Source organism: Dromaius novaehollandiae, chromosome 3 (assembly GCF_036370855.1).
Source record: "Dromaius novaehollandiae isolate bDroNov1 chromosome 3, bDroNov1.hap1, whole genome shotgun sequence".
Taxonomy (NCBI): domain Eukaryota; kingdom Metazoa; phylum Chordata; class Aves; order Casuariiformes; family Dromaiidae; genus Dromaius; species Dromaius novaehollandiae.
Genome location: NC_088100.1, coordinates 70,473,325 through 70,499,206, shown reverse-complemented (window position 1 = coordinate 70,499,206; position 25,882 = coordinate 70,473,325). Strand labels below are relative to the sequence as shown.

The following is a 25,882-nucleotide window of genomic DNA, read 5'->3' as shown; positions in this document are numbered from 1 at the left end:
TTTTCAGTTAGTGATGTTAAAAAATACAAGCCTCTTTCTGGTTTGCTGCAATTGTATATACCATGACTGTATTGCACAAAAAAAGTTCTTAAATACAGATATAATTTATGTTATTGGATTAAATATTGCAACAACTACATGGTAAGTGAAGCAGTTTTACCTTGCACATGCAGTGTGAGAATACACAAGGAGACTGTTCATAAAACTACAAATACATCATTGCAATCTGGACTGTAGTTAGGTGAAAGGAGTGTGAAACAAATGTATTTTGGCAAATCCATTGTTCCCCTCCCCCATCATCTCAAGCAAGGAGGACCTTGGTAAAAATGTAGACAGAGACCATAATGTGTATTTGTTTTCTTCACAGTAGCCTGAGTAGTGCTAAACTGTAGTTCTCCAGGAACTCAGCTCCAGATGTTATTAAACTACTTTTCTTCCACCCCGCCCACCCCCAAAAACCCAAGTTATTTTATTTGAAAATTAAAACTAAGTTTCAGAAGTAGAGCCTGTAATACTTTCAACAAGAGACTTATAAATCTGAGAGTTCAAAAACCTTGGAAAAGAGTCTCTGTGCATGAGGGTGTATATCTGGAGCTGGGCATCTTCATACATATGAGGACTGGGATCCAACAAGTTTCTGTTGATCACTTCTCTCACCCGGGAATCAAGACTAACCTGAAGAAGATGAGAACAGACTAATATTAAGCAGTAATATTGGAAAGGCTGTATACATATATTTATCTCACGGGGTTCCACAGAACATGAAGAGTTTATCAGTTTCTTTACTCAGGTTATGTTCTGTGCTTCTTTCAGAGCCACCACTCCAAAATGGGTACACAAAATTACAGGCTGAGCCTATCACCTCTAGTTGGGTTTTGGCTTGGTCACTGCATTTGTCTTAAGCTCTCTAAGATGAAAGGTGCTATATAACAGAATAAATACAGTGCAGCTAAGTAAAGCTCTGAAGTAACCTGGATTTCCCAAAATATATTATTTTACCATAAAATGTTTTGCTTTTTACATACATACTATTTAAATATTTCTCCCAGGGGAATTTTGAATGAATTTCTCTCAACAAGGTGAAATGGTTTTTTTCTGATCATTTTGCAGCTAAATGTTTTGATGCTTTCTATTTCACATTCCCATTTTGTTGTCCTGCAGATTTTTTTTTATTTTTTTCAGGCACTACACTTATTACTCACAAATTACCCGAAGTTTGTTGTTTTTTTGTTAACATCCCTATTAATGGTAAGTGTCTCAGATTTGTTCTTCCTTCTTTAAACCCTTCTTTAAGTTCTTCTTTAAAACCATTTAGCATCTGGTCATTTATTCTTTCAGGATATCATATGTTCATATTGAAGTTGGTAGCAAGTTTGCAAGTTTGCATTTTAGCTTCTGACTTTATTTTCCATCTGTAATGAATTCTTGTACCTAGGCAGAAAAGGGCATATTACACTTGGAATGAATGCACAGGTTATTTTAGAATATCATTTGGAAGTTTCAGTGTACATCTTATCCACCAAATGCTCTAAAAATGATAAAATGAATACCTCCTAGACTGAACAAAACGGCAGTATAACAGGGAAGGCGCACTGGGGCCAGCAAGAAGTTACTCAGCTAGGATAAAAAGGCTAAAATCCTGAATTCAGAAGTACCAAGCACAATGGCTGGCATAGACCAGTTATGCTATGGTCACTTAAAACAGGTTACAATCTGGCCCCATAAATCTGCAACTATATAAACGGGCAGTCATATTATCTGAAGGACTGTATTCAGTCCTGGAAAACTCCACATACCAAGATACTTCAATATGTGAAGGATCCTAGTATAGATGGTTAAATATTGAAAATTCAGAACGTGCGCAGAAGTGTGAGCTTGTGTATTTGTATATGTGGTGAAACAAAGTCTTTGAAATACAGTAGTATGGTATAGTACTGAGGACTCTACATACATTTTCATTATATCTTCAGTACCAAATATAGAATCTAGCATTTTTTGGTTTTGTGGTATATTTGCCTATGTCACTGTCATAACAGGCAAGCTCTTTCTCCTCAAAGAGTCACTCTGCTCCTTAGTTATCAGCCACAAGACACAATTACGATGCCAACTAACTACAAATGCAGACAGCCTGTTTATGCTAGCAGATTTTACCTATCACTCCAGTACGTTCACTCTGCAGAATGCCCATTACGTCTGTTTAATGCACACTCTTTGTCTCAGTGCTGACTGCACTGGCTGCGTGCAGCACCACAGGAGACGGGCGTGTCCGTTGTGGCCTTGGGGCTGCGCTGGCAGCAGTGCCACTCCAGCGGTGTGAGCAGCCTCTGCTCCCTTCCCCAGACATGTGCTCCCACCTGCGCAGTCTCCCTCCCTCCCACAGCTGTCTGGGCAGCCCTGCAGCTGACTGAATTAAGGAATCGATCCATCTGAAAGTGGCATTTTTTTCTGGACTATTTTTTAACCCACTCAATTTTCTGATTGAGTGTGTTGTATAACTGGCATAAGTGAACGAGCACACTGGACTACACACTAGTAATGAACTGCTGCATTCTGCCAAAGACTAACTGCTTTTAGACACAACAGCATGCAGAGGTGTAGTGTTCTGGTCGTTTCTGAGAACCAGTGGTGCAGCTGTGTGTCTTAGGAATTTATTTGAATAGATTTCAACCCTAGATCATTGCATATATGTAGGATAAAAATGACCCACTGAGATTTAATCAGTTCCCCCCCACACACATATACACACATAGAGGAACATATCTTAGCAAAACCAGTTTATGCAGCTAGCTAATTTACCCTTTGCTATCAAATATAATGGCAAATTTGTAAGAATTTTTTTGCCATGGAATATAATGAAAGTCAATTGCAGTTACAGACTCAGAAATAATTAGAGATTTATTAATTCACAGTGTAGTTTTTCAGTGACTCAGTAAAGCAAGCTGGCAAAGTGAATTGCAGTTATTAAAAATATCTGGTTGGTAAACAGGAGTATATGAGGTATCTGGTTGACATACTAAGGCTTTCTGCCTTGGTAACTTCATCACTGAACAAGTGATGCTAAATGTTTCCGCTCTTATGCCAAAAGATAACATATGGAATGGGGTGCTGGGATGAACAAGAACTTTTCAGCTCATGTGCTCATGAAAAGGCTTGTAAAGAGTTCTTGGTTGCCTCATGAGATTTCTGCTAGGGGCAGGGGCCACTAAGTTGACTGCATCCACACATGTCCAGCGCAGTAAGTTTGTGAGCAGTTTTTTTAAACACTAAGCCAAACAAGACTTCTGTAGTGTTATAGTTTTAACTACTGGTTCATGCTGGGTTAGAAAGGTGACTGAGCATTTAAGACACATATATATGTACTAAAGATACATATATACTGTAAGAAATACACGTTATTAGTGTGCTGTACTGACAGTTATCTCCAAAATAGTGTATACTATGGCACTAAAGAAGATAATGGAGTTATAAATTGCCGTTGGCTTTATTCATGTGAATGAATTTGAAAATTACTGCAAAAAGCAGTGCCAAGTTAAAGTGTAGAAGGCCAGATCCACAGTGAGCATAAATTAGCATAATACCATTGAGTAGAAAGTATGATGTAATGCATGGAGACAAGCAAAAGGATTCAAAAGTACTTAGCATGGCCTAAGAAAGATTCTTCTGTCTATTCCAGAATATGATTTGATACATAATGCTTTTTATTCACTCCAGGTGAAGATCATTCCAGAATTTCTCTATTTCAGTTTGAGGATTGAAGAATATTTTATCTAATTTCCTAGATGTTATAATATCTGTCCTAAGAAAAAATACCTGATTTCAATTCCTGGACTAGTTGATCTTGCATAGGAATAAGCAGTGCAAATTCTGCTTTGCTCCCAGACAGCAGTTGCAGCAAATCAATCTATAATGATTTTGATTCAAATTATTTTATGTTGTACAACACATAAACTGTGAACATGTTCCATGTTTTGTTTCCTGTGAAAGGTCATGCATATGATATTCCATATGATGTTGAAAATTTTGGTGCCATTTCTCTGAAAGTCCATTTCCCTCACTGCCTGTCCTTGGTAGGCGTGTCCTAGTACTAAAGAAGTTTGCCCATTTCCTTCCCATCTGATTCTGGAGTTTCTCTTTCATCTCTCTTACAGAGCACTTAAGGAGTTAGAGCCAGTGAAGCTAAGTGGCTCAGCACCTGAGTCAACACTTTTTCTGTCCTTTCTTTCTTGGTTTAACGTTCCATATGAAGAAATATTCTCATCTGACACATCAGGCAGACTTTATGTCCCCCATCTGGCAATCCAGGTATGACATTTCTCCTCTGAAATAACAGAAAATGCAAATGTAATATTTCCAGCTTTACCTCTTTTGGTGAAAGTATAGAAATGTAATCTTCATATATAAGTCTTGCTTTTTCTTCAATAACTTTCTTGTTCTGTTCCTTCTTTAGATCTTCACATGCGAGCCAGAAGAGCAGGTTCTCTTCACTGTACTCTGTTCGAAGAAACTCTCTAAAAAGGTTCCTCCCAGCTGGTGTTTTCATCATCTTGTCAAAATTCTGAGCCCAAGACAAAATTTCATCTGCAGTAGGGTTTTGGCTGCAAAAGCAAAGTATCATTACAAATATGCTTCTATTTTTGTAACAGTGTTTTCATACATTTGGCCAAAAATTCTCCTTTCATTTGCACTTTAGTCCACAGTGAAAATGGGAAGCAACGGGGCTTCAGCAGTGACAGGAGAATTTTGTTCACTCTTCACTTGTGCATTCATTACCCCAATAGCCCACTAAGCGTGTTTAATACTATGAGACACACCCTTGGCTTTCTACAAATTTCTACTAGTATTGTTAGCCACCAGACTCAAAGAAAAACCCAACAACAGAATTTAATTACAGCTTCTGCAGTTAAAGATGAGATTTTGGGAAGCTGACAACAGATTCTCTTTCATGATGGGTTTAGATGACACCTGATGTCACTGCTTGCTTCTGATGGTGTTTGGCCAATCACTGGCTGCCACATGATTTGATTCAGCAAGGACAAGAAAAACAAAAAGGCTCTTGGCAGCCAAGAGCATACTAATGAGGCCAAACAAAATACTAATTCAGAGAGCTTTTAAATTAGCATATTCTCTGTGCTTGTACCTAAGGGTTGCTAAGCTTCTCTCTGTTTGGTGCTATTGACCTGAATGATAATCTGTTGGCCCAGGATGCAGTGGATGCTGCTGGCAAAACTGGAAGGACAAGAAATGTGAAAAAAATCCCTATTCCCGTTTTCTGAAGGAAGCTATTCCTGACTTGTAACAGTGGATGCACCAGATAGGTGATCAGAAGACTGCTTTGCTTCCATAATCCATTAATGTACAAATGAATGGCTTGAGAAGGTGATACTCCAACTTATTTAGCAAAAATTAAATATGGTTTCAAACTTAATAATAGGTGCTCATCCTCTCCTTCCTTATAGGATCCAACACAAAAGCTTTACTAGCTTTGGTTAAAAACTTCTGTATAATCATTTTGCACAATAAGTGACATTTGGCCATGTGATTTGTCTTCAAGATCATTTATCAACTCTTACTCTACATGCAAGTCAGACTGCAAGACAAGAAGCTTTTTGTGATAGTGCTTTGGTAGACCAAAAGATCTAATAACCGAGAAAGTGTTTAACATTTAAACTATCCTGAGCAAAAATAATTATAATCTGATCCAAATAGTATAAGCATACAGATATGAAGGTGAACAGCTCTCTCTCTGAAAAGATTGAAAAGAACCTGCTGGAAGTGGATGAAGCTGACAAGCAACCCGTGCTCCCTGGTTGTCTATTGGGAAGTTCTTTCTAATACAGTAAAATGTAGGTAAAAAAGATACAGAATGAGGCCATTTGGATTGGGTTTCATCTGTTAAGATGTTTTACAACAGTAAGATACATCATTTCATTAAAAACTAATTTCCTGCTTGTATTCTCTAAATACTAGTTTCCTGAGGAGATTTGTGAAAAATAGCTCTACGTTACATAGCTAAAGATTTTCAGGAGAGAATGAGGTGCAGAATCTCAAATTTGATAAACTAAGGCTCATTTCTCTCTAAATAACTCATCCTGATGTTAGGAAATAGAAGGAGAACAACTCCTTGTCCAAAGTCTTGGTTACAGCAAAAACGCCAAAGCTAGCCTAAACACCTAACCCAAACCCAAGCCTGAACACCCAAACACCTGTGGAGTAGTGTCTAAACATTCCTTGTTCCCAGTTATATAAAAGAACATGTAAAAGAGGACATTAGCAAGGCTAACCTTAAGTGATGGATGTTAACTGCTGTAAGTTCCACTAACAGTAAATAGAAAAAGATAGATTTCTCTGTCAGGTGCTCAGAGTCACACTATGGAGGTATTAGTCTCTCCATTGGATTACAGGAGAATCATAGGTTATGTAGGATACAGTTAGACAGAAACAGAAGCCCAGACTTTAAGTATGTGTAAGCCGGTCTTTCAAAGTATGCGCTTCCTTGGTTAATTTAGCCAAAACCATAGTCCAGGCTATTTTACAAAAAGTAGCCATGTTAGAAATCTGACTGTGAAGTACACATTTGCCCAAGTCAATTTTTCTTCTTGTCTGGGTAAGCAGAAGAAAATGATTTCAGAGTTAGGAGAAACTTCTTATAGAGGTCCATAGATTTATGGAACCACTCATACACCTTCCATTCATCTATTCTTCCCCCATAAATAAGCTGCTGTAAGTAAACCTGGCTTATGAATGTCTCTGTTGGCATTTTGTTACCAAGCCAGATTTTCTTCCTTTTGTATAAGAATTTTAGAAGGAAAAGTCATTAAAACACCATTCCAGAAGCCTAAAACCAAGGTAAATCTTGATATTAATTATAGGCAAATTAAAAACATATTTACTGGAAGATGATTTGAGAAACTTACCATTCTTCTATGACTTGGATACTCTCCATTTTGGTCGTGTGTGTTGGCCTTCCTGCATTGTCTCCTCTATCTTCATTCCTAACAGTGAGGCTGCAATGTAGCACAACACTTTATTTTGTCTAGAGGAAGTTAATTTAAACAATGACTACAGTAATGTAAACTTTTAAAAGTTAAAAAAAAGTAAGGTGTCATTTTTGATTATTGCCTCTAAAATTTAGACCTATGGGTTGGAGAGAAATTTCTGATAACAATTTTTCCCTTAATTTTGGTGAATATCAATTAGCATGTGCTGTTAGTATCTATAATTTTTTACAAGTTCACAGTTTATCCACTGAAAGACTGACACAAAATTAGATGTCAATTTTGGAGTGATTTCCCTTAGCAAATTGAGAATAATATTAGTAACAAGTAAGGGTAGGTAGGGTGAGAATATCTGAATTAGACACAGAGGAGGTTTAGTGTCCCACCAGTTATGGATGTTTGTTCATTCTTTTATGAAAATTCTCTTTATGTTGCATGTTGCAGCTCCATATCATTTCCTCCTTTAACTCAAATTTGTTTTTTCATTCCAATAAATAAAATTACTGGCTTTTCAACAGAAAGGCTTCCATTACCCTCATATTACCAGAAGCAAGGAAAAGAAGGACTTCCTTTATGTAAGGATATATTTTTTGCTTCTCTTTTCAGCTGGTAACTAGCATCAGTTATTTTTCTGTAAATGCCTTTTTAATCGGATTTCCTTCACTGGTAGCTGCTTTGTCTCTGTGGGCTCTCTATAAATGCTCTAGAACATGATATTACCAGCAAAAACACTTACAGAAACACAGTTCCTGATAACTACTGAAATACAGCACATTTGATATGACCTAAGGATTTGTATAGGAAACCTCATTACAATAATTAAGCTTAAGAAGTGAAACATCTTAAGGAGATGGAGATTTCCCTTTGTCAGATGTTCCTTACATGTCCAATGGAGAGAAAAGCAGCAAACAAGCAAAAAAGCCTCCCCTCCCCCACTCCCAACAAAGATTATATTTTGGATATTAAGTATTCATCATATGTTGATGAACATATCAATCAACCTAAGTGGAGATATATAAAAACATGTTGATAGGATAAGGCTTGTCCCTTCCCCACTAATCTGAGTACCTTCCACTGAGCTCTGAAAAGAAATCCCAATGTTGAGACGCTGTTAACACAAATAACCTTTCTTTCTAGCTCTTCTCCATTTATGAGTTTTACTGACATTTTTTCATGCGTTTGGCAGAGTTAATAGGTGATCTCAAATACACTTTTGAAAATTGGCAGTTTAAGCTCCCAAGTAAAGCAGAGCACATATTCAGACTTAAACATTACAAAGACATACACTTTCAAACAAAGCTGTTTGATACTGATTGCTCCTTGACTTACCTGCCAAGACCTTAGTTCAGGCCCTTGGTCCTGCTTCCCCTGTTACAGTGTAGGAAAGCAGCTCCAGTGCTGCTAAGGTGTTAGGGTGCCATCAACCGCTGCAGGAGAAACAACACATCCTGAACTCTGGGGTTGGCAGGTAAAAAGCCTTTCTGCCTCCTTTGGCCTGTTGCTTGTCAGTCTATAGAGGGAGCACCCACCAAAACCAATGGGAGTTCCATATATAGAAGGAGGTAAAAAAAGGGACCGTCCACTTTCTGTCTTGTAATCTTTAAGTCCACGCATGTAACTGCTCAGGGTCACTTGGCAACTGTTTGGAGCAACAGCGTGAGTGAGCGAGAAGCGGGAATACACAATGCTTCTCTTCCTCCCTGATCTGCAGCCCTTACACAGAACAGCATTCATGTCCTCTGCTGGATATGGAGAGTTTAATGCCCTTTGCTCCTTGGAAGAGTAGCAGAATGGAAGCAGAAAAGAGCTTGTGTAGGTTGGCAATGTGAAAGGATGTTCACCCAAGGCACAGTCCTTCCACCAGAGAATCTCTGCCACATGAGCAGCAGCTATAGTATACTGAGATAGTTTACTTAACTGGACAGTAGAATTCTTCTGAGCTTTGGATGCAGATCCTCATTGGAAGTAGAAGGTGACTCATCTGAGAGCAGATAAACCGCACCATTTATTTAATGTGATGTCTGGGGTCAAATGTTGTTTGTTTTGCTCTTGCAAAATCTCTGCTAAAGTTAGGAAAACCAGTATTGGCCGATGAAGATGGAATCCAAGTACTGAATGGCGAGTAAAAGAAATAGGAAAAATGACAAGAAAGCCTTGTTGACCTCATTTCACTTTTTCATCAAACCAGTAGAGTGGGGTTTTTTGATTTTTTGCAAGACTGCATTGTAGTAGAAGATTCTGACAGTGGCCCCTGAATGTCGTGTACGGTTTTCTGCTATTTATACCAGTGTGATAATGTGGAATACACCTTTAGCCCTGATTCCTTCATTTCACCATTCATAGTTCGAGTTCAATGGCTGAAAGTTAGTCAGCTTTGCAAAACCAGGAAGACTATAAAGAAGCATTATACTTGGTTGGAATAATTTCTCAAGTTCAGGTATTGTAGTTAGAGCTGTGCTAAATTTATAACACATCTTGGCCTAAATTCTGCGTTATATTTTCAGTGACAAACAATAGCAGTACATTTCAACTTTTATTTATCTACATCTGTCAAAGACTGAAGCTCCATTGGATACATTCCTTTTGATTTGTTTTTCCCGTGAAGGAAACCATCATTTTTATACAGAAGTACATTCAAGTCAGACATGGTTCTGTTTTTATTCAGGGAACTGGTTCATGTTCGCTTAGAAAAAAATTAAATATTTACACATTTGTGACTGCAAAGCTAATTTGAAAGCAGCCTTTATATAACTCTGATCACAGTAACAGATTGCTACCTTTTACATCAAAAGGAGAGTATTGCATTGTTATTTGCTGTGTTGCTATCTTCAGTCGAAAATACCCTATCAGTTCACACTTCTTTGTGGAGTTAAAGCAGTCTACAGTGGCAAAAGCACCCTGCATTCCTTGAGTTAATATCTTTGATACATCTTGGAAGCTAGTTTATTATGTCAGAAGAATTATGCTGTATGGTGTAAAACTAACCACAGTAGAAGTAACAGGATAAAAATCAACACAATAATCTTACTTGTTTGAGCCTCTAAGATGAGGAAATGGCTGCTTTGCCTTAACAAGAAATAGTTAAATAAAATGAGGTGTTCTAGAGAGACATCTGGTGTAAATTAACATATATGATGCCTTTATTGTTTATTAGAGTACATCTTGCTGATATCTTTAAAATTTAGAGATGTAAAATATCCATGATGAAATACAACAGAGCTAACTGTACCTTGAAAAGAGGGAGTTTGGGGTGTCTAAAGGCAGAGCTTAAGTGGAAAGCACAAACAGTAGGTTGTGTTTCCATTCCTTTAGAAGGTTTTCTCTGCTCATTTTTATGCCAATTTAATTGGTCTGGAGAATATGATAAAAAGTACTTCAGTAAGCCCAAGAGGCTTGACCTTGATATGGATTTCAAATATATCTTTGGTTCCTGACTTCTACAAAAACAATAGCTATTTTAACTACAGCAACCACCATTATTAAGAGTAGTTAGTTTTCCGTTTGGAACTTTAGGAACTTTAAAGTAAAAATGTTAATGACCAGGGACTGCTGGAAGAAGTATACAAATCGAAAAAAGCCAACTATATATGAAGTTAAACTGGTCCAGGTTCCTTACTGATGTATTTTTGGAGGAGCCATTGGGATTCAGGAGAGCAATGTTTATTTAGCTACAGTTCTTCAGCTGTTAATATTCATGCTCAGCAACTAAATAGTTGTTCTGCTGAGTAACTATTTTGCTGAGTCAGTATTGCAGCCACTGCTTCATGGTAAGGCAAAAAGGCCAAGCTAATTGGATAGAATCATCAAGAGAGTTAGAATAACTTAAGAGCAGAAGTCTCAAAGCATGCACTTCAAGGTATATCAGCCAGTGGTTTTAGCTGTTTGGAAAGTTACCTAGCATCCCTACTGCTACACTTATCTTCAGCTGCCATTAAGAAACTGAAAATCATTTAGACTGGGACCTGATCTTCATTCTCCATATAGCCAGGACATGAACGGACTTTAATTGTTTCCCAAGGGTCAGATTCTCATGTACCAGTAGTTTAAATCTGGTGAATAAGTGAAATTACTTCTACCGAATATCACTATGGCAAGAAAATGATGTCACTGTATCAGGTGATAAGACTGATATTCTACCCATGCATGGCTACCACCAGTTACTACTTACTCATTTTTTTTCTCAGTTATATGCATCTCCAGTACATCATCACAGTATTTTGTAATTATATCTGGCATTGAAGACAATATGTCAGTTAAAGCCTGTTCCCCTAGAGGTTTTTATTATGCTGTCATGAAGATAGGGAATAGAAATCAAACTGGGACACTATGATATAGTCAGTAGGCCACTGGGTTGCCATTCAGGAGATCTGTGTTCAGTTGCTACCTCTTTTCTGAAGTTTTTAGATGGTAGGCCCTTCAGAGGAATGATTATAGTTTACTCTGAATCTGTATATGTAACACAGTAGGGCCATGGTCCTTCCAGCTACCACTGCAGCACAATAGCCTTTTATATTCCAATCTGAAGGTCACCTAAAGTCAATTGCACACACATAATCTAAAGGCAGAATTTGGTTCTTCGGATTAAAATCAGTGTGCAGCTAAGAACCTCTGGATAACAGATGTTCTGGCATGTTTCTTTCACTCATTTACTGCCTGAAAGAGCATATCTGACTTGGACTACTGCACCCTAACTTACTCCTAGGAAGTTTAATTTTCATCAGATCAATAGACAGAATATTTTTAGGTCACAGGTCTAAAGCCAAGAGGGGTTGTTTTGATGCTTGAGTCCAATTTTCTGTATGAGCAGGCCACAGGAATGCCATAACTTATATAATGTAGATTTAACAGATGTAGCTTAAGTGCAGTATTTTTTAAAAAGATCTAAAGCAGAAGAAAAAGAGCAAAATAGCAGGATTTCACCGTGATTTTAAAATTCTGCTGACAGATTAGATAATATGGCCATTAACCTGAAAATGTTGACAAATATTGGTCAAATTTGCCAAGTAAATTCTGTTGGAAATACTTTTTCAGGGTATTTTGGAGGAAGATAAGCCCTCCTTTAAACCAGTAGGTTAGTGTGCTCATCTGGGATTTGAAACACCCTTACTATGTTGTGGGGTAGGTGACTTTCAAACTGCTCTGCTGATGCTATCCTACTTGTTAAAAATAATTGAATACTCATACAAAATAGAAACAAGAGACTCTAACTTAATGGCAAATCTTGGTGTGAAGAATACTTAAGTATTTTAAATAAGAAATATTTTATACATCATTGACAGGAAAGCCTGAAAACAAGGATATATGATCAGATTATATGATTCTCCTGAAGAGAGGGGAACATGGTTTTGAATACTTTGAGACAAAGATGGGTTCTAACCCTAGATCTTACACCTGCTGGAAAAATATCTTAAGTCCTCAATACAAAGTGCTTGTGTACCTCTCTCTCTCCAAGCTCTTTGATTCCTTCACTTTTATTATAAGTGTCTAGAATAAAACTTTACATATGAGCACAAACATATTTTTCCTGTTTTTAATTCGGATGCAGAAAAAAGTTTATGCCAGTATTGCCTTTCACTTTCATTTCAGACCAGTCTGAACAGACTGTTTTCAGTAGTTCGGTTTGACAGTCAGTCACTGACAAATCAATTCTTTGCACAGCTCTGTTCGCAAGTGACTCCTATATGCTGAGGAAGGCTTTGGTAGAAGTCAGAGAATAATATGGTCCTGTGATGCTGTATGGCACTTTAACAGACAATTATAGTGGCATTTTTTAATTTCTTCTGTGAAACAGAAAATAAAATTCTTTTCTGTCACTTTGTTATTCTGACAGCTGGAAGATTTGAGCTTGAAGCCGGTGAAGACTGGGCAGGGCTGTGTTTCTTTATGGACAGAGAAGCATGATGATTTTGCTATATTGTATAAAATAATAATAATGAAAAATAACTGAAATATTATTATGATCCATTCATAAAGAACAATGCAGCTGTGTTAATCTCAAAGCCACTTGGACAGAGTCTGGTCAATAATGCTATCTTTCATCTCCCATTTAACTTTGCAAAAAATATGCATCCATCAGAATGAAATTTTACATGAACAATATTATCCAAGGATAATTTTTCTTGTTTTTTTTTAGTGTAAATAAAGAATAAAAAATGCTAATATCAAAGTTGGGAAAGAGGTTTATTTTCAGTACAATAAGTAAATCAGGTCCAGAATAATTATTTTCACAAATCTGTAGCTAGAGTTTATTGATTTTTTATGAGGAAGTAATGGCTTGCTCTAGTTATTTTTATGGCTCAGGGGAACTTGTATTATATCCTGCATGCCACTGGAAACGGTCCATCAGACATCAAAGTCATGTCTTGCCTCTTATCTCTGATATCTGAGAACTTAAAAATAAGATACCCTCCTGTGAGTAAGAATAGCAAGGCAGAATAAAGCATTTTCACTGCTGTAACACCAACTTGTGCAAAGCATAGAAGTGCAGAGCAAACTTCAGCCAAATTAGTGGAACTGAAAGAATTCCAGATCCCTGGCTTGCATGGACCCCTGGAGGTAGTGATTTGCAGTTAGTCCGCAGAAAAGGATGAAGCAGTAAAAATCAAAAACTTGTTATCTTCAGTATGTCTGCATTGGTGGTATGCAAGAGCCTTTGGAGCCAGGCCATGGTCTATTGGTCAAGAACCTTGGAAACCATTTACTTAAAGTGGTCAGAGTCTGGCCTGAGCTGAATCAGCTGAATGTGACAATTTTGTGTCTGGGATAACACAGAGAATCAAAGTTCCTTCTATAGTGGTGGAGGAGTCTGTATAGAGGACTAATAGTTTTACAGCCTCTTCATAACACATACTATCTTTGATATAACTATATTAAATTCTTTGGGTTAATTTGGAGAATTATTGTTCCAAAGAATAAGCAGATCAAAAACATGTGAAGGAATTTTTTTGGAATTAATACCCATCCCAGTTCTTTAATGAGATGAGATTTTCAGATCTTCACTGAATTCCATGAAGAAATGTAGGATGCAAAATTCTATACTGAATACAAATTAGAATTGTAGTGAAAGATAGATCCATCCTTTTCTGAGGAAATGGATTACCTCATGCTTGAAACTAAGTGATGGAGATTTGTGTTTAGTAGACTGACATAGGAAAGCAGCCTGTTGGGGAGAAGCCAACAATTACCGTAAGGCTATAATCAGCCTACTTGGCAGTGTCCACTGAAACTATAAACTCCTTTCAAAAAGTCCAGGTACCTGTGATGCTAAGTTTCCTGAGTGCCAGAGTTACTTTTGCCTTGGGTGAAAAGATGGTGCAATAATCAAAATAGTTTTAAAAGAAAAAAAAACCTCCTCAGCCGTTTTAGAGAGTGAAAAAATGTATATTTACAAGAAGAGTTTATAAACCTAAGGCTTGATTCTGCAAGTTTTAGCCCACATAAGGAAAAAAAAAGTGTTTATTTTTGTCCCATCATTCTGGCCTGTAACCGTACAACCCACAACGATAACTGGCCTTTTTTGAGTTCTCACAGATCACAAAGGTAAAATAAAAATTAAACAAATGATAAAAACAGATGCTTGATCTCTTCCAATGGCTAGAACACATTAAATTTCTTCCTTTCCAATTTTCCTTGGTGGTATTTTTTCCCCTTGATTCAGTTTGCTATGCTGTAGTTTGGTATACTTCAGATTTTTTTCCCTTTTTCCATTTCTTTGTTTGAAGAGCATACAGCTGAGAAACTGTATGTAACAGATGGTTGGGCACTTGTTTGTGCAGAGAATGTGCTTTCAACTGAAAAGCTTAATGTCTGCTCAAGATCCAGTAATAGTAAATGCAGGCAGACTTCTGGCTCCCATATGCACCTTTCTGCACACCATAAATCCTGTGGGCCAACAGGAAGCCCAAAGTGGAAATTTTCTGGTCTCATTTTTGCAATCCCAGAATGGATGCAGAAGCTGTTTCACAGGCCTCTCCACAGTGGTGTTATAGACAATATAGCTGATTGAAACTGAGTTGTTCCATATAAATTTGACAGTTAAAAATAATTTAGTTCTGTATTAGATTTAAAATCCTACATTTTTCACAAAACAGTGTTTCTGAAAGTTTCAGATTCATGAAATTTCATGATTTGTTTTGATGCTTTTAAAAATAATTCTTTTCAAATTATAAAATAAAATAAGCAGTAATCTTGGTTATTCATTGTTAGCAGCTGGTATTCTAACCAGTCTTTTGTAATTAATTTTATAACTAATGAATTTAATCAAGTAATACATTTAAATGACATATTAACTTTATTAAAGTGCTTAACTTAAAAATCACATTTTGCCATAGTAGATTTTTTCCCAGTAAGCTTGAAAGAAAAGAGATTTTCTAAGAGGAAAATAGTTCATCAGAAAATCCAGCAGCTATAACTCTTAATTTCATGATATCTGAAGTTTCTTAGAACCCCATCTCTTAAAGCCCTGCAAATACTTAATAATCTCACCTTTCATTTGGAATCACTTTTATGCTCAGAATTGTGGAGAAAAACTTGGGAGTGCTACCTTAAAGCATCTAAATCCTAAAACATAACCAAAATTGCATTTGTTTCTTGGATTTTTTTGAAGCATCCTTGCTTCCCTAAATTGGTCTTGAGATTTCTAGAAGAGTGGAATTGACAGAATGCCTGTGAAGTGTGTGGAGCTAGGAATAAAGAGAAATTTGTGAGAAATTTGAAAGTTCAGAAAGAAATACACCTAAAAATACTACAAATGAAGAGGGTCCTGTCTTTCCTTATGACAGTCTGAACTCAGGTTTGTTTTTGTTAAAAGGCTTATGATAAGACCAGCCCCTTCGTGGTTCAGAATTGTGAACTTCCCCTTAAAAAATAAGAAACTTCTCAGCTTAATCTGAGATTGGATGTTTCTGGCACACTTTGAAGGTAGGGGAGAGCAGGCTGAATCTCTTACTGGTTTTGCGATAGCTCTACTTTCTTAATACCGTGCTGGGCTCAGTGTAATTGGTCAAAGTCATTACAGATTTAACTAGGAACAATAAAAGAAAAAGGAGATCGATGGAAATTAAAGTTTAAGATATCTGGAGCATCTCAGGCTATTAAGGTCTAGTCAGTTAGACATTTAGTTCTGTTCTGACATCCTTACTTATGTTGTGCTACTCCTCAGCTTGAGTAAAAGCAAAATCAAACCCAAGTGATCTAGTGCTGAAGAATATAATTATCTCCTTGTTAATGGGAAGTCCTGGCCAAGATTTTGGAGTTTATGTAAGATCATTATATAAGGTTATTAAACTGCATCCCACATGCCACTGTGAAGGTAGATGATCCTTACTAAAATATGAATGCTGAGCTGAAGTAAGTCATACAGGGATGTATTCAGTGAAGCAAATACCTAAAAAGGCTTTAGCAAATCTACAGCATTCTATTCCTTTTACTGTATGTTTAACAGTTTAAAATGTACTAGATCTAAAATCTGGAAACCTTTTCTGTTCATAAGGGACAATCACTCTAACAGTCCCTTTTTAAAGCCATGAGCTAGATCCCCCTGCTGTATTTCCCGTAAGAGTGGAGGAGGTCAGTATAAATTTGGCATGACAAAATACATTCAAATTTGTCCCAACTCTGCATTTTCCTTCTAGACTCCATGAAGCATTTGAAAGGAATATCCTGTAGAATCAAAAGTCTGTGTGTTGACACATGTTTCATCCCAGATTGCTATTTGTGGTTTGATCTTTGATGCCACTTCTCTAGTGATTCTTTCTTCTTTTACGATATGTCTAGAAGCTGACTGGTAGTGGAGAAACCAACCTGCTAGAAACCCACTGACAAAAGGGACATCATTCTAAGGTACCCACATATATAACAACTGATTTGCAGATATTTAAGATGTGAGTTTAGCCAGTGCCAAGTCAAACACATTTATCAGGATCATGTTTAAAGAAAGACTGCAATTGAACCATATATTTGGGGGCTATTTTAAACAATGTAACAATATTTACACTTCAGAATGACTTATGTTTTCCTGGGTGAAGGAGGGAAATGCTCTCAAGGGCAATGACGGTAAATGTAGGCTTAAGGGTATGTGAAAGCAGACAGGTCCTTTGAATGGACAGCCTTTCAGAAAGACCAGCCTTGCTGAAAATGCTTTCCTCCTCTGCTCTTGTGTGCCTGATTTAATCTATCTAGCTACAGATATTGCAGCTCAGCAGGTATCCAAAGGCATATGGAAACTACTTGCACTGTATTTGAACTTCTGAAATAAAGGATTATACTTCCCTCGAACTCAGAAAACCACTGAGCAAAAGTTGCAACTGTGCAAGAGAGGAAAGAACTAGTGATTTAAAGCAACTGACTTTCCTAAACTCTCCTTTTTTCTTGGACATATTTTATCCTTCCCAAAATTTATGATTTAAGAAAATATCTTTTCTGCTGGATTCAATTTCAAAGAGACCATATTACTTCTACATAATGAAAGTCACACCAGAAGCTATTACATCTTTTGGAAACTTTGAGGCTCCTCTAGGACAAATTTTTGAGATTTTGTTCTTAGATGTAGAATGTCCTTTCTCTATAGCTAAGCAATTTGAGTAGGTTCACCTACCACTGATTCTTAATGGAATTATTCTATCTTTGTTTCATTACTGTAGGGCTAGTTTCTGCTTTAGGCAAGATTCAACTCAAGGGCATATTTCTCTTGTCAGGTCACCCAACGGGTCACTAATCTAGCTGTCAGCTTCATTCCTTCCTTCAGAATAATATTACCATTCGTATTATGTCTTGTACAATGGAAACTTCTAATTGCTAGACAATCTGCAATGTCCTTATTCCTGTCTAAGGCTATTTTGCAAGCAATTCCTTCATGCATTTGAGACAATTAAAAATGGTAGTTGTATAGCGTTCAAAGAAGTAGAAATTATATTGTTTGAGATGGTGATTAGAATAAAAGAATAAAAGCCCTCCAATCCTCTGGCAAGCAAGCCTAATAATCTCAGTTTATTCTGATAAATAGGCCTAGTCTCTGTTTCCTTAGTGTTGTTGATTATACTGGGTTTGCAAAAGTGGAAATAGCAGCACAAGTAAAGAATTGAGCCTGGCTAGAATTGCCCCTTCTATTACTTATTTCCTAATGGGAAGAGACGCATGGGAACATTCATACTAAATTCACACTTTCTTTTTCATTAGGTGTTATAAAGTTCTTCAGTTAAAGAGGTCTTTCTACTTTTGGAGAGTATAATTCCTACCATGATGTTTAAGAACACCTTTCCTCATGAAATTAACCTGCACCAAACCAGTGTGCACTTATCAAAACTATAATCAAGTGAGATGGGGCATCTTCCCCCAGCACCTGTCCACTTAATAAACTTGATTGAGAACTGCCCTCTCAGGCTGCATATAATACCGACAGGCCTCTGTTTGGATGGAATTTAACTGCTGTTTTTCAAATTTTCTGCTAGACAAGGCCCTGAGCTGGCAAGTGCTTTCACCATGGACATGAAAAGGAGTTGAAAGTATGCATTATTCTCCCATAACGGGTGCTCAGCATCTGGCAATATCAGCTCCTTCGCAAGAGCCAGGGTTGCCATCTAGACAAATGTTTGTGCTAGGGAATTACTGAGGATGACTAGGCAAGATTCTCATCTCCTTTGCCTTTCTGCCTTACATAATGAATATCTGACCCACTTTTCTAGTGAGAGGATCTCCATCTTACGAGTGTTATCTACTAGGGGTGCGGACTCATTTCCATGATACATTCTCTCATTTTTTCTCTTGAAAGCCCTAAACATTTATTCCTGTTTTAACTGACATTTTAAAGCAATTTGGAATAATACACGGTTAAAAAATAAACCTTTGTAAGATGGAAATTTTGCTGCTAGCAGATGTAAGTAGCCTATTTTTTTCCCTTTCAGCTTGGAATTATAGGCTACATTTGTTCTTGCAAGTAAAATGGGCTGGGAGAGTTCTTTGGCCCTGAGGCTAACTTGTACAGCACAGCTCAAGTCCATAAAGCCCATCACCAACACAGAGTTTCTGCATCTGTGACAGGTCATTGCCTGAGACTGTGCACTTCAGCACTGGCCAAAACTCTGCCAGGGCGTTAACATTGCTAACCTTAACAGTACTGATGATTGTCTGAGCCCACACTGTACCCTGAACCTGTTTAGTTTACTAGTATAGATGTAGCCAGTGTGTTTAATTTGGACAAGATTTTTGTTTGTTTTGCATGATAAATATTAAAGTCTTTATTATACTCCACAATGAATAAAATTCTGAGGATTTGCAAAGCTGTCTTTGCTCCTTTAAAATGACACCATCTATCAACATGTCTTATTTCAGCTTTTATTTTGATCTAGACTCATTTTGAACTCTTACCCACTTCTACATTTTTGTGTCTCTCTTCAGACTTTTAAGTTAATGCATCTTGGTGTAAATACAAAACTCTCAAGTTTGGAATAAGAAAAAAGAAAAAAAAAGAACCCTGAACCCTGTCTGGGGAGCTGTCATAGGCTCAAAGCTCCTAAAAGCTGAAAATCACACAAATGGTAGTGTAAACTGGACTCAGACATCCTCAGCACTCTTGGGCTTGTTTTTTTTTTTTTTTTCCTCATAGCAAAAGCCAAGCTGTGTGCTAGTGCCAGAAAATCTGTCATGACATGACAAATCTTTCTTCAGCCACTGTTCCACAGGCATCAAGCTGAATAGCACTTTGGCACAGGCAGGTGGGAAAAGGCAGTGAGTGGTGAGGGGGAGCCGAGATGCTGATGTCCTGAAGCAATCCATCTCTTCAGCAGCTCTGAAGAGTTATCAAGCTGCTTTACCCTGTGGAGGGGATTCTGCCATTGCTTTCTCTCCCCCTGGTCTCCTCAGGAGCAGCTGTCCCTGAATACACTCTGCATGCTGCACCAGGGCAGAATCAAGATCATTTTCTAAAGTTAAATAGATTTAGGTTGCTGCCTCCTTCTAAGGAGCTACTGTCAGCATCTTACGTATGGCTGAATTAGAATGAGCCTTGTGTAATCCCAAATCCCCTCTGAGCATGTATTTATTCTTCAATTTAGGAGGATTGCAGTTCTGATCTTTCTTTGCATTCCAATTTTCCTTGCAGAATTTTTTGCTTGAAATAGGCCTATTTTCTGCAGTTAGATTCTGCTTTTAGACTGATGAGGATTTCTTATCTTAGCAGTATTAGACACATACGAATCTATGCATTTGCTTTGTGAAGCTTCAGAAACATTTATCAAACATTTGCTCATACATTATGTTTATGCTCTGCCCATTCTCTAACCTGCTTGTGTTATCACAGATGGGTAAAAATGTCAGGGAATACATGAGCCTCCATCTGTTGCTCAAAATTAAATGAACTTTCAAAGTTTAAAATATTAAGGATCAAGTCCAATACTAGTAAAGCTTGGCCCAGAGAGCCCAGTGCTCTCCTTCGTGTTAATGATGATTCTACCACTGGCATGTAAACTAAGTTAGCTGACTAGGTGCAATATAAGATGTTACTCCATTCTTCACATTAGACTTCTATTTTGTTATGGGGAGAAACAAGTTTACCTCATACCTCTGAAAATAGAAACATTTATCAGTTTACATGGAGATAGACTCAATTTATAGTGTTAAAAGTTTTTTTTCAAACCAGAGTTCTTGGCTGGAAAATTTATTTTAAATATTTTATATGCTGAACATCTGCTTAGTATGTTGGACTGGTCCATACAGCCTTTTGTGTTTCCACCTCAATTTTGCTGTAGATTAGTAATACCTTAGTGACTACCCCTTCGCAGAAACTTGCCAAAATATGTGCAGTGTGTAGCTTACTGCTTTTTCCTAGAGGAGTGTATAATCTTGATTTACTTCACATGTTCCACAAGGCAGTGACCTACACCGAAGTTGCTTCTATGTGGCAAACGACCCATGGAAACCTGCTCCTGCTGTGTAAGGCAATGGCTCACAGCACCTGCACCTGCTCCAGAGCTGTGCAAGACCCTGTGCAGGGGACTTTGGGGTAGATGACATGAGGCAGTGAAGAAGACAAGAGGAAGACAGGAAGATAAGAGGTGGTGGATGAAGCTGGAAACAGGGTTTGCTGGGCTGTTTTTAGAGGGGAGATCAGATGGACTTGCTTATTTTAGAGTGGGGCTCCACAGTGACCCTGGCAGGCTCTCATGAAATACAACAGGTTAATTTTAGCTAAACTTCCTTTAGTCAATTTTACATTAAACTGTGTTTTTGCACATTTTATTTCTGTAGTTCTTTTGGCTTGCTGGTAGCATTTTTACTTCCTGCACTCACATCTCATTCTTTAGAAACAGCTGCAGGAAAAATTACAGACAAGTAGCTCACTGCATTTCATCAGTATGCCTGAGACCCCATTCAGGTCATGCCTCGGCACTTTATGGCATCATTTATGTAGAAGAAATGTGCTCCTCTCTTTAGAATGACAGAATTTCATACCTGCCTCACGGGGAGGTGCAGGAGGTGGTCAAACCTGCCTTTACTTGCTACCTCTGAAGTCCTGGGATTAGATTTGTATTGAATCGTATCTGAGGCATATTTGTGTTCCAGCTCAAGGAGTGGGCAAACTTCCAGGAATTATTAGGCTAAAACTGACAGTCTGGCACAGTGTCACAGAAGGGCCCAAACCCAGAGGTTGGCAAATCAGACTGTGATGCCCTGGGAGGGTTGTGTAAACAAGCACGCATAGAGCCACTTGTCCCCATCTTGCCCTGAAGAACGAAACATCCATAAAACTCTGGTAAAATGACTTGCCCTGTCTGCATTATAAAGCAGAGTAAGCCTGCTAAATATCATGCCCCTTAGGAAGGTAGGCTTCTCCCCTCTGATTTTTTAACTTTAGAGATCATCCCTTTCCTTTGCTTTAAAGGGAAAATAAATGCTTTTCTTGAGTATTATTTAATAAGTATTGTTAATATAAATTATCAAAGTATGAAAAAAATACTTGACAAGCTATTTATTTTTAGAGTGTCTTCCGCTTGTTTTTCCAAATGCCGAGAATTTAAATTTCTCATTTTAAGTAGCTCAGGGAACCTTGAGAGGCCCGTTTTTCAGGAAGAAATATTTAAGTCTCTGTCCCAAACTTGCCCCATAGTGCATTACAATGAGAAAAGGAATGTTTGCCAGGGAGCTTTCGCTCAAGGTCTTAGAATGTAGATTTGGTGGGTTTGGAGACAAGATGATCTGAAGAGAGAGTCTCTGGAATACCACTTTTTGTAGCGTATGTGACAGGTCATGTAGTGAATTTTATGCAGCTTTAAATTCTACCTGTCGAACAGGGAGCTGCTTTCCTAAGGAAGCACCAGTGCTGATCATTACAGTATGATTACCTGGAGCAAAGCAAGTGATACTGCCCTATACAGGGATGCAGTCCTGTGCTAGCTAAGCCCACTATCTCCTAGAACAAATTCTTCTCCAGGAAAGAGAGGGAAGGTTTTCATCTTTGATCTCTGTTACACAGTCACAGAGAATGGTAAAAATTGAAGGAACCTTCTAAGATTTTTCAAAGCATAAAATGGCTCAGAATGAAACATATTTTCCTGCTAAATATATTTAAAAATATTAGCTTCTATTTCAGTAAAATATGGTACAGTTCCCTGTACTTCCATATGTTACTCTAGAGTACAATAACTCCCAATGTACTTGTCCGTATTTGCTTTCCTCAGGTGTGATGTTTTGTAAAAGTAGAATACAGGGGGTTGAGTACATCTGTTCAAGACGTTGTCTTACAGGTTCAGGGAGGCAAAGAATAAAAAAAAATAGGTCTATAAATACAAAAAAAATAGTTTTGAAAGCCAAAAAAGTTTTTCACAATGAGTGCTTTTTGTTTCAAAGATAAAGAATATTTTTCTGCCTGCAGAAAGTTTTACAAAAATCCTGGAGCTCTTGTTTATACAAGACTACCTCTAGTCTACTTCTAGCGTAAAAGCTCTGCTGTGGACAGGCGTGGAAAACAGAATATGGATTTTGTTTTCCACATATTTCAGAACATGTGGCTATAATTTACTACATTAAATTGTTTTTTGTTTCCATCCCTTCTTTGTTACCCTCTCCTCCAAACTTTCTACCATAGTTAAATAAGATAAAGCAGCTGTGACTGTAACCCCCAGGAGTTACCTTGTGTAGAGTCATGCAAAGCTTAGACATACTTTTTCCATGACAAACTAATGCTGAATATGTTAGAAAACAATTATTCATCTCAAAGTACTAGAGAGGTGGGAAGAGCAAAAAAATGATTCACTTAGAGCACCACGCCCCACATTTGCAAACTTACATCCAATTCAGATATTTCAGCCAGCTGCTAATCAGGCTTCAGAAAAATTACATTCTGTCCTGTCCTGAACAAATTAACCCTATCAATGCTATCTCTATCTGTATGTCAGGATGAGGAAAACACTGAACACCATAAGAGGTAAAATATTAACATAATTTAAAACTGCTTTTTAGGACCAGATCTGTCTTCTCATATTAATGGCACAAGTGACAGGAATATCTTTTTATAGGCCCAGGCCAACTGCTAACCCCATGCAAGGAAAATGTTCCCTTTAATAAAGACAAATATTTGTGTAACAAGGTCAGCAGGAAGAAATTTCAGACTTCACTTGCAGCAGTCCTAGGCAAGTTATAAGAACTAGAGGGGAGAGCTTTCTTGCCAACAGCAACTCTTGTTTACTGCCAAGCTGGCAAACACCCTATCTTCCCTGGGATCTCTTGCGTGTGGGAAACTAGTCATAGCAGGGTCACATCAAATCAAATGGCAGGCATAGCTTTCGTATGGGGTATGGCTTGGAGCTGCTGGACATGCAAGTACCTTTCCCTCTTCCACAGGGCAGGAATTCCCTGGGAAGTCTTCAGCGGCTGTTTTAATGGTGCCCTTTCAGGAAAAGGCCTTAAAGTTGTGTGTTCAGCTTAACTTATCCCAAGGAAGACTTTTCAAGTCTCCCAGATTCACGTGCTGCTAGGATCTCTTGTAGGGCAGATGTTAGATGTCTTCCGAGCCTTCTGTTTGTAGTAAAAGAAGAGGGATTATCAGGTACCAGAGTGTCCCAGAGGTTTAAAATACACTCTAGCATCTTATGAGGGGAAAAGAGGATGAAAAGATCCTACTCCTGCTCTGGGTGAGACACATAAAAGGAAACAAAATAGAATTGGCAGAATAGCCAACCTCCCTGCATTAGGGTTTGGGTTTCGTTTTTTGTTTTTTGTTTTTTTTTATGTGATTTAGAAGTATTTGCATTAACAGGCCAGAGAATGACTGGATTTACACCTGCACAGGAAGCTGAGCTAATGGATTGTTAAAGAAGGTGGTGGGGCTTATCCCCTTAGTCTATGAAACAGTGTGTTTCTTCCCCTGCATCTCCAGGTAGATCTCAAAATGGTAAAGCTACAGCGCTAAATGCTAGTAGCACAGCTCTCTGGAGACACTGCCACTGAGGAAAATTAAAGACTATCACATTAGGAGTCTTACTGCAAGCTTTGCAATTCTCAGGCTACCCAAATCATTTAAATTTTATCTAGTGAGAAGGTCCTCTCTTCTGTCCTCTCTGGGAGTGGTGTTTTGTGGAAGCCTAAGACATGGAATGAAATTCAGTCTGGTACCTTAGGCACCTCGCTTGTGCCTAAATGTTAGGTGCCTTAGTGAAGCAGTCTTCCTGAGGTAAGCACCTAAGATCTATACCTGGTCAACAGAGAAAGGAAGATGCTTTAGAAGATCTCTGGAGGGAGATCTTATCCACCTCTGAAGCAGGCAGATAAGCTTTTCCTGTGGGGGACTTCAGAAACACTTTTCTCCACTAAGGAGGACTGCTTCCTTGACTAGTGATGCTCAGGCACCAGTTCAGGGCCTAACCTAGCTGGAGAACATCCTGGCCATACTTATTCCAAAAAAATGGCCAACTTAAAGAGGCAGTTTATTCTCCACAGGAATTATTAGAGAAAAAAAAACTTTCTATAAGGATGTACTAAATAATTTTCGGATCCCACCTGTTGTTGTTAACGTCTTTATTAGTCAAGGTACTATTTCCCCAAACAAAGGTGTGAATATTTGCCTGTGCTGTTATGCAAACAGAAGAATTAATGCCTATTCTGATTTTAACAAAGGGTGGAACAAAAGAAAACAAACATCACAGGATTCACAAAGATATTTTTAGAATTGTAATGCATTGTTTGGAGACACGAACCAACGAACTAGCTCTTCAAACAGAAACAAGTGATAGCTTCTATTAAAAGCTACCTAACCCCATCCTCCAAGATAAGCAAGCTGTAGGTCTTTTTTTTTTCTGTGACTAGTGAGGAAGTTGAGGCACTGAGAAGTTAGTGACATAAGAGTTGTCTGCAATCACGCAGGCTGGTTGAAGAACAGAAAAGAAGTCTGCTAATCTTAATACTGGCTGTTAAAGCATTATCCTCACCATTAATGAAGTGAGCAACATTTCCAGCAAGGTGTCTTCTGAGAAATTTATGCTACTCCAAACACAAAAACCTATGAAACTAGGGAAAGCATGTAATTACACTAAGGCCAGAGGAGTCAGTACGATTATCTATTATGCCTTCCTGTTACATGGCCCTAGAGAATTACCTGCCTAGAATCACCTATATAATGAGCAACTGGTCAAGTTTATTATGTAGATTTTTTAAATTATTTTTGTAACTTTTTTAGTGTAAACAATTGAGGCAAGACCAATAATCTGTATTTTGCCTAGACAGTTTAAATTTACCAGACAAATCTGGCATCAGAACAAATTACAAATTAACTCATATTCTGAAAGGTTTCATATTGACTTTTTCAAAGTTTTGTCCCATTTCTCCTCTATCCTTGGAGCTTCAACTACAGAATCACAAAAGACAGAGCTCAGAGACTTATTAGATCATCTGTTCTATCT

At 37.8% G+C, this 25,882-nt stretch overlaps 1 protein-coding gene across 3 annotated transcripts in view; it reads right to left on the bottom strand.

The window, feature by feature from the left end:
* Positions 1–296: 296 nt before the first annotated feature.
* Positions 297–25,882, bottom strand: part of RGS17 (regulator of G protein signaling 17) — a 73,755-nt gene continuing 48,169 nt past the window's right edge. For 2 of the 3 annotated variants that reach the window (XM_026122220.2, XM_026122221.2), the window contains exons 3-5: positions 6,915–7,004; positions 4,361–4,595; positions 297–675 (exon numbers count right to left, since the gene is read on the bottom strand). In XM_026122220.2, coding sequence (XP_025978005.1) covers positions 487–675; positions 4,361–4,595; positions 6,915–7,004 — 514 coding nt within the window. In that variant the 3' untranslated portion in view covers positions 297–486. The remainder of the gene's footprint in view (positions 676–4,360; positions 4,596–6,914; positions 7,005–25,882) is intronic. The other variant, XM_064509135.1, reaches the window with a different exon arrangement.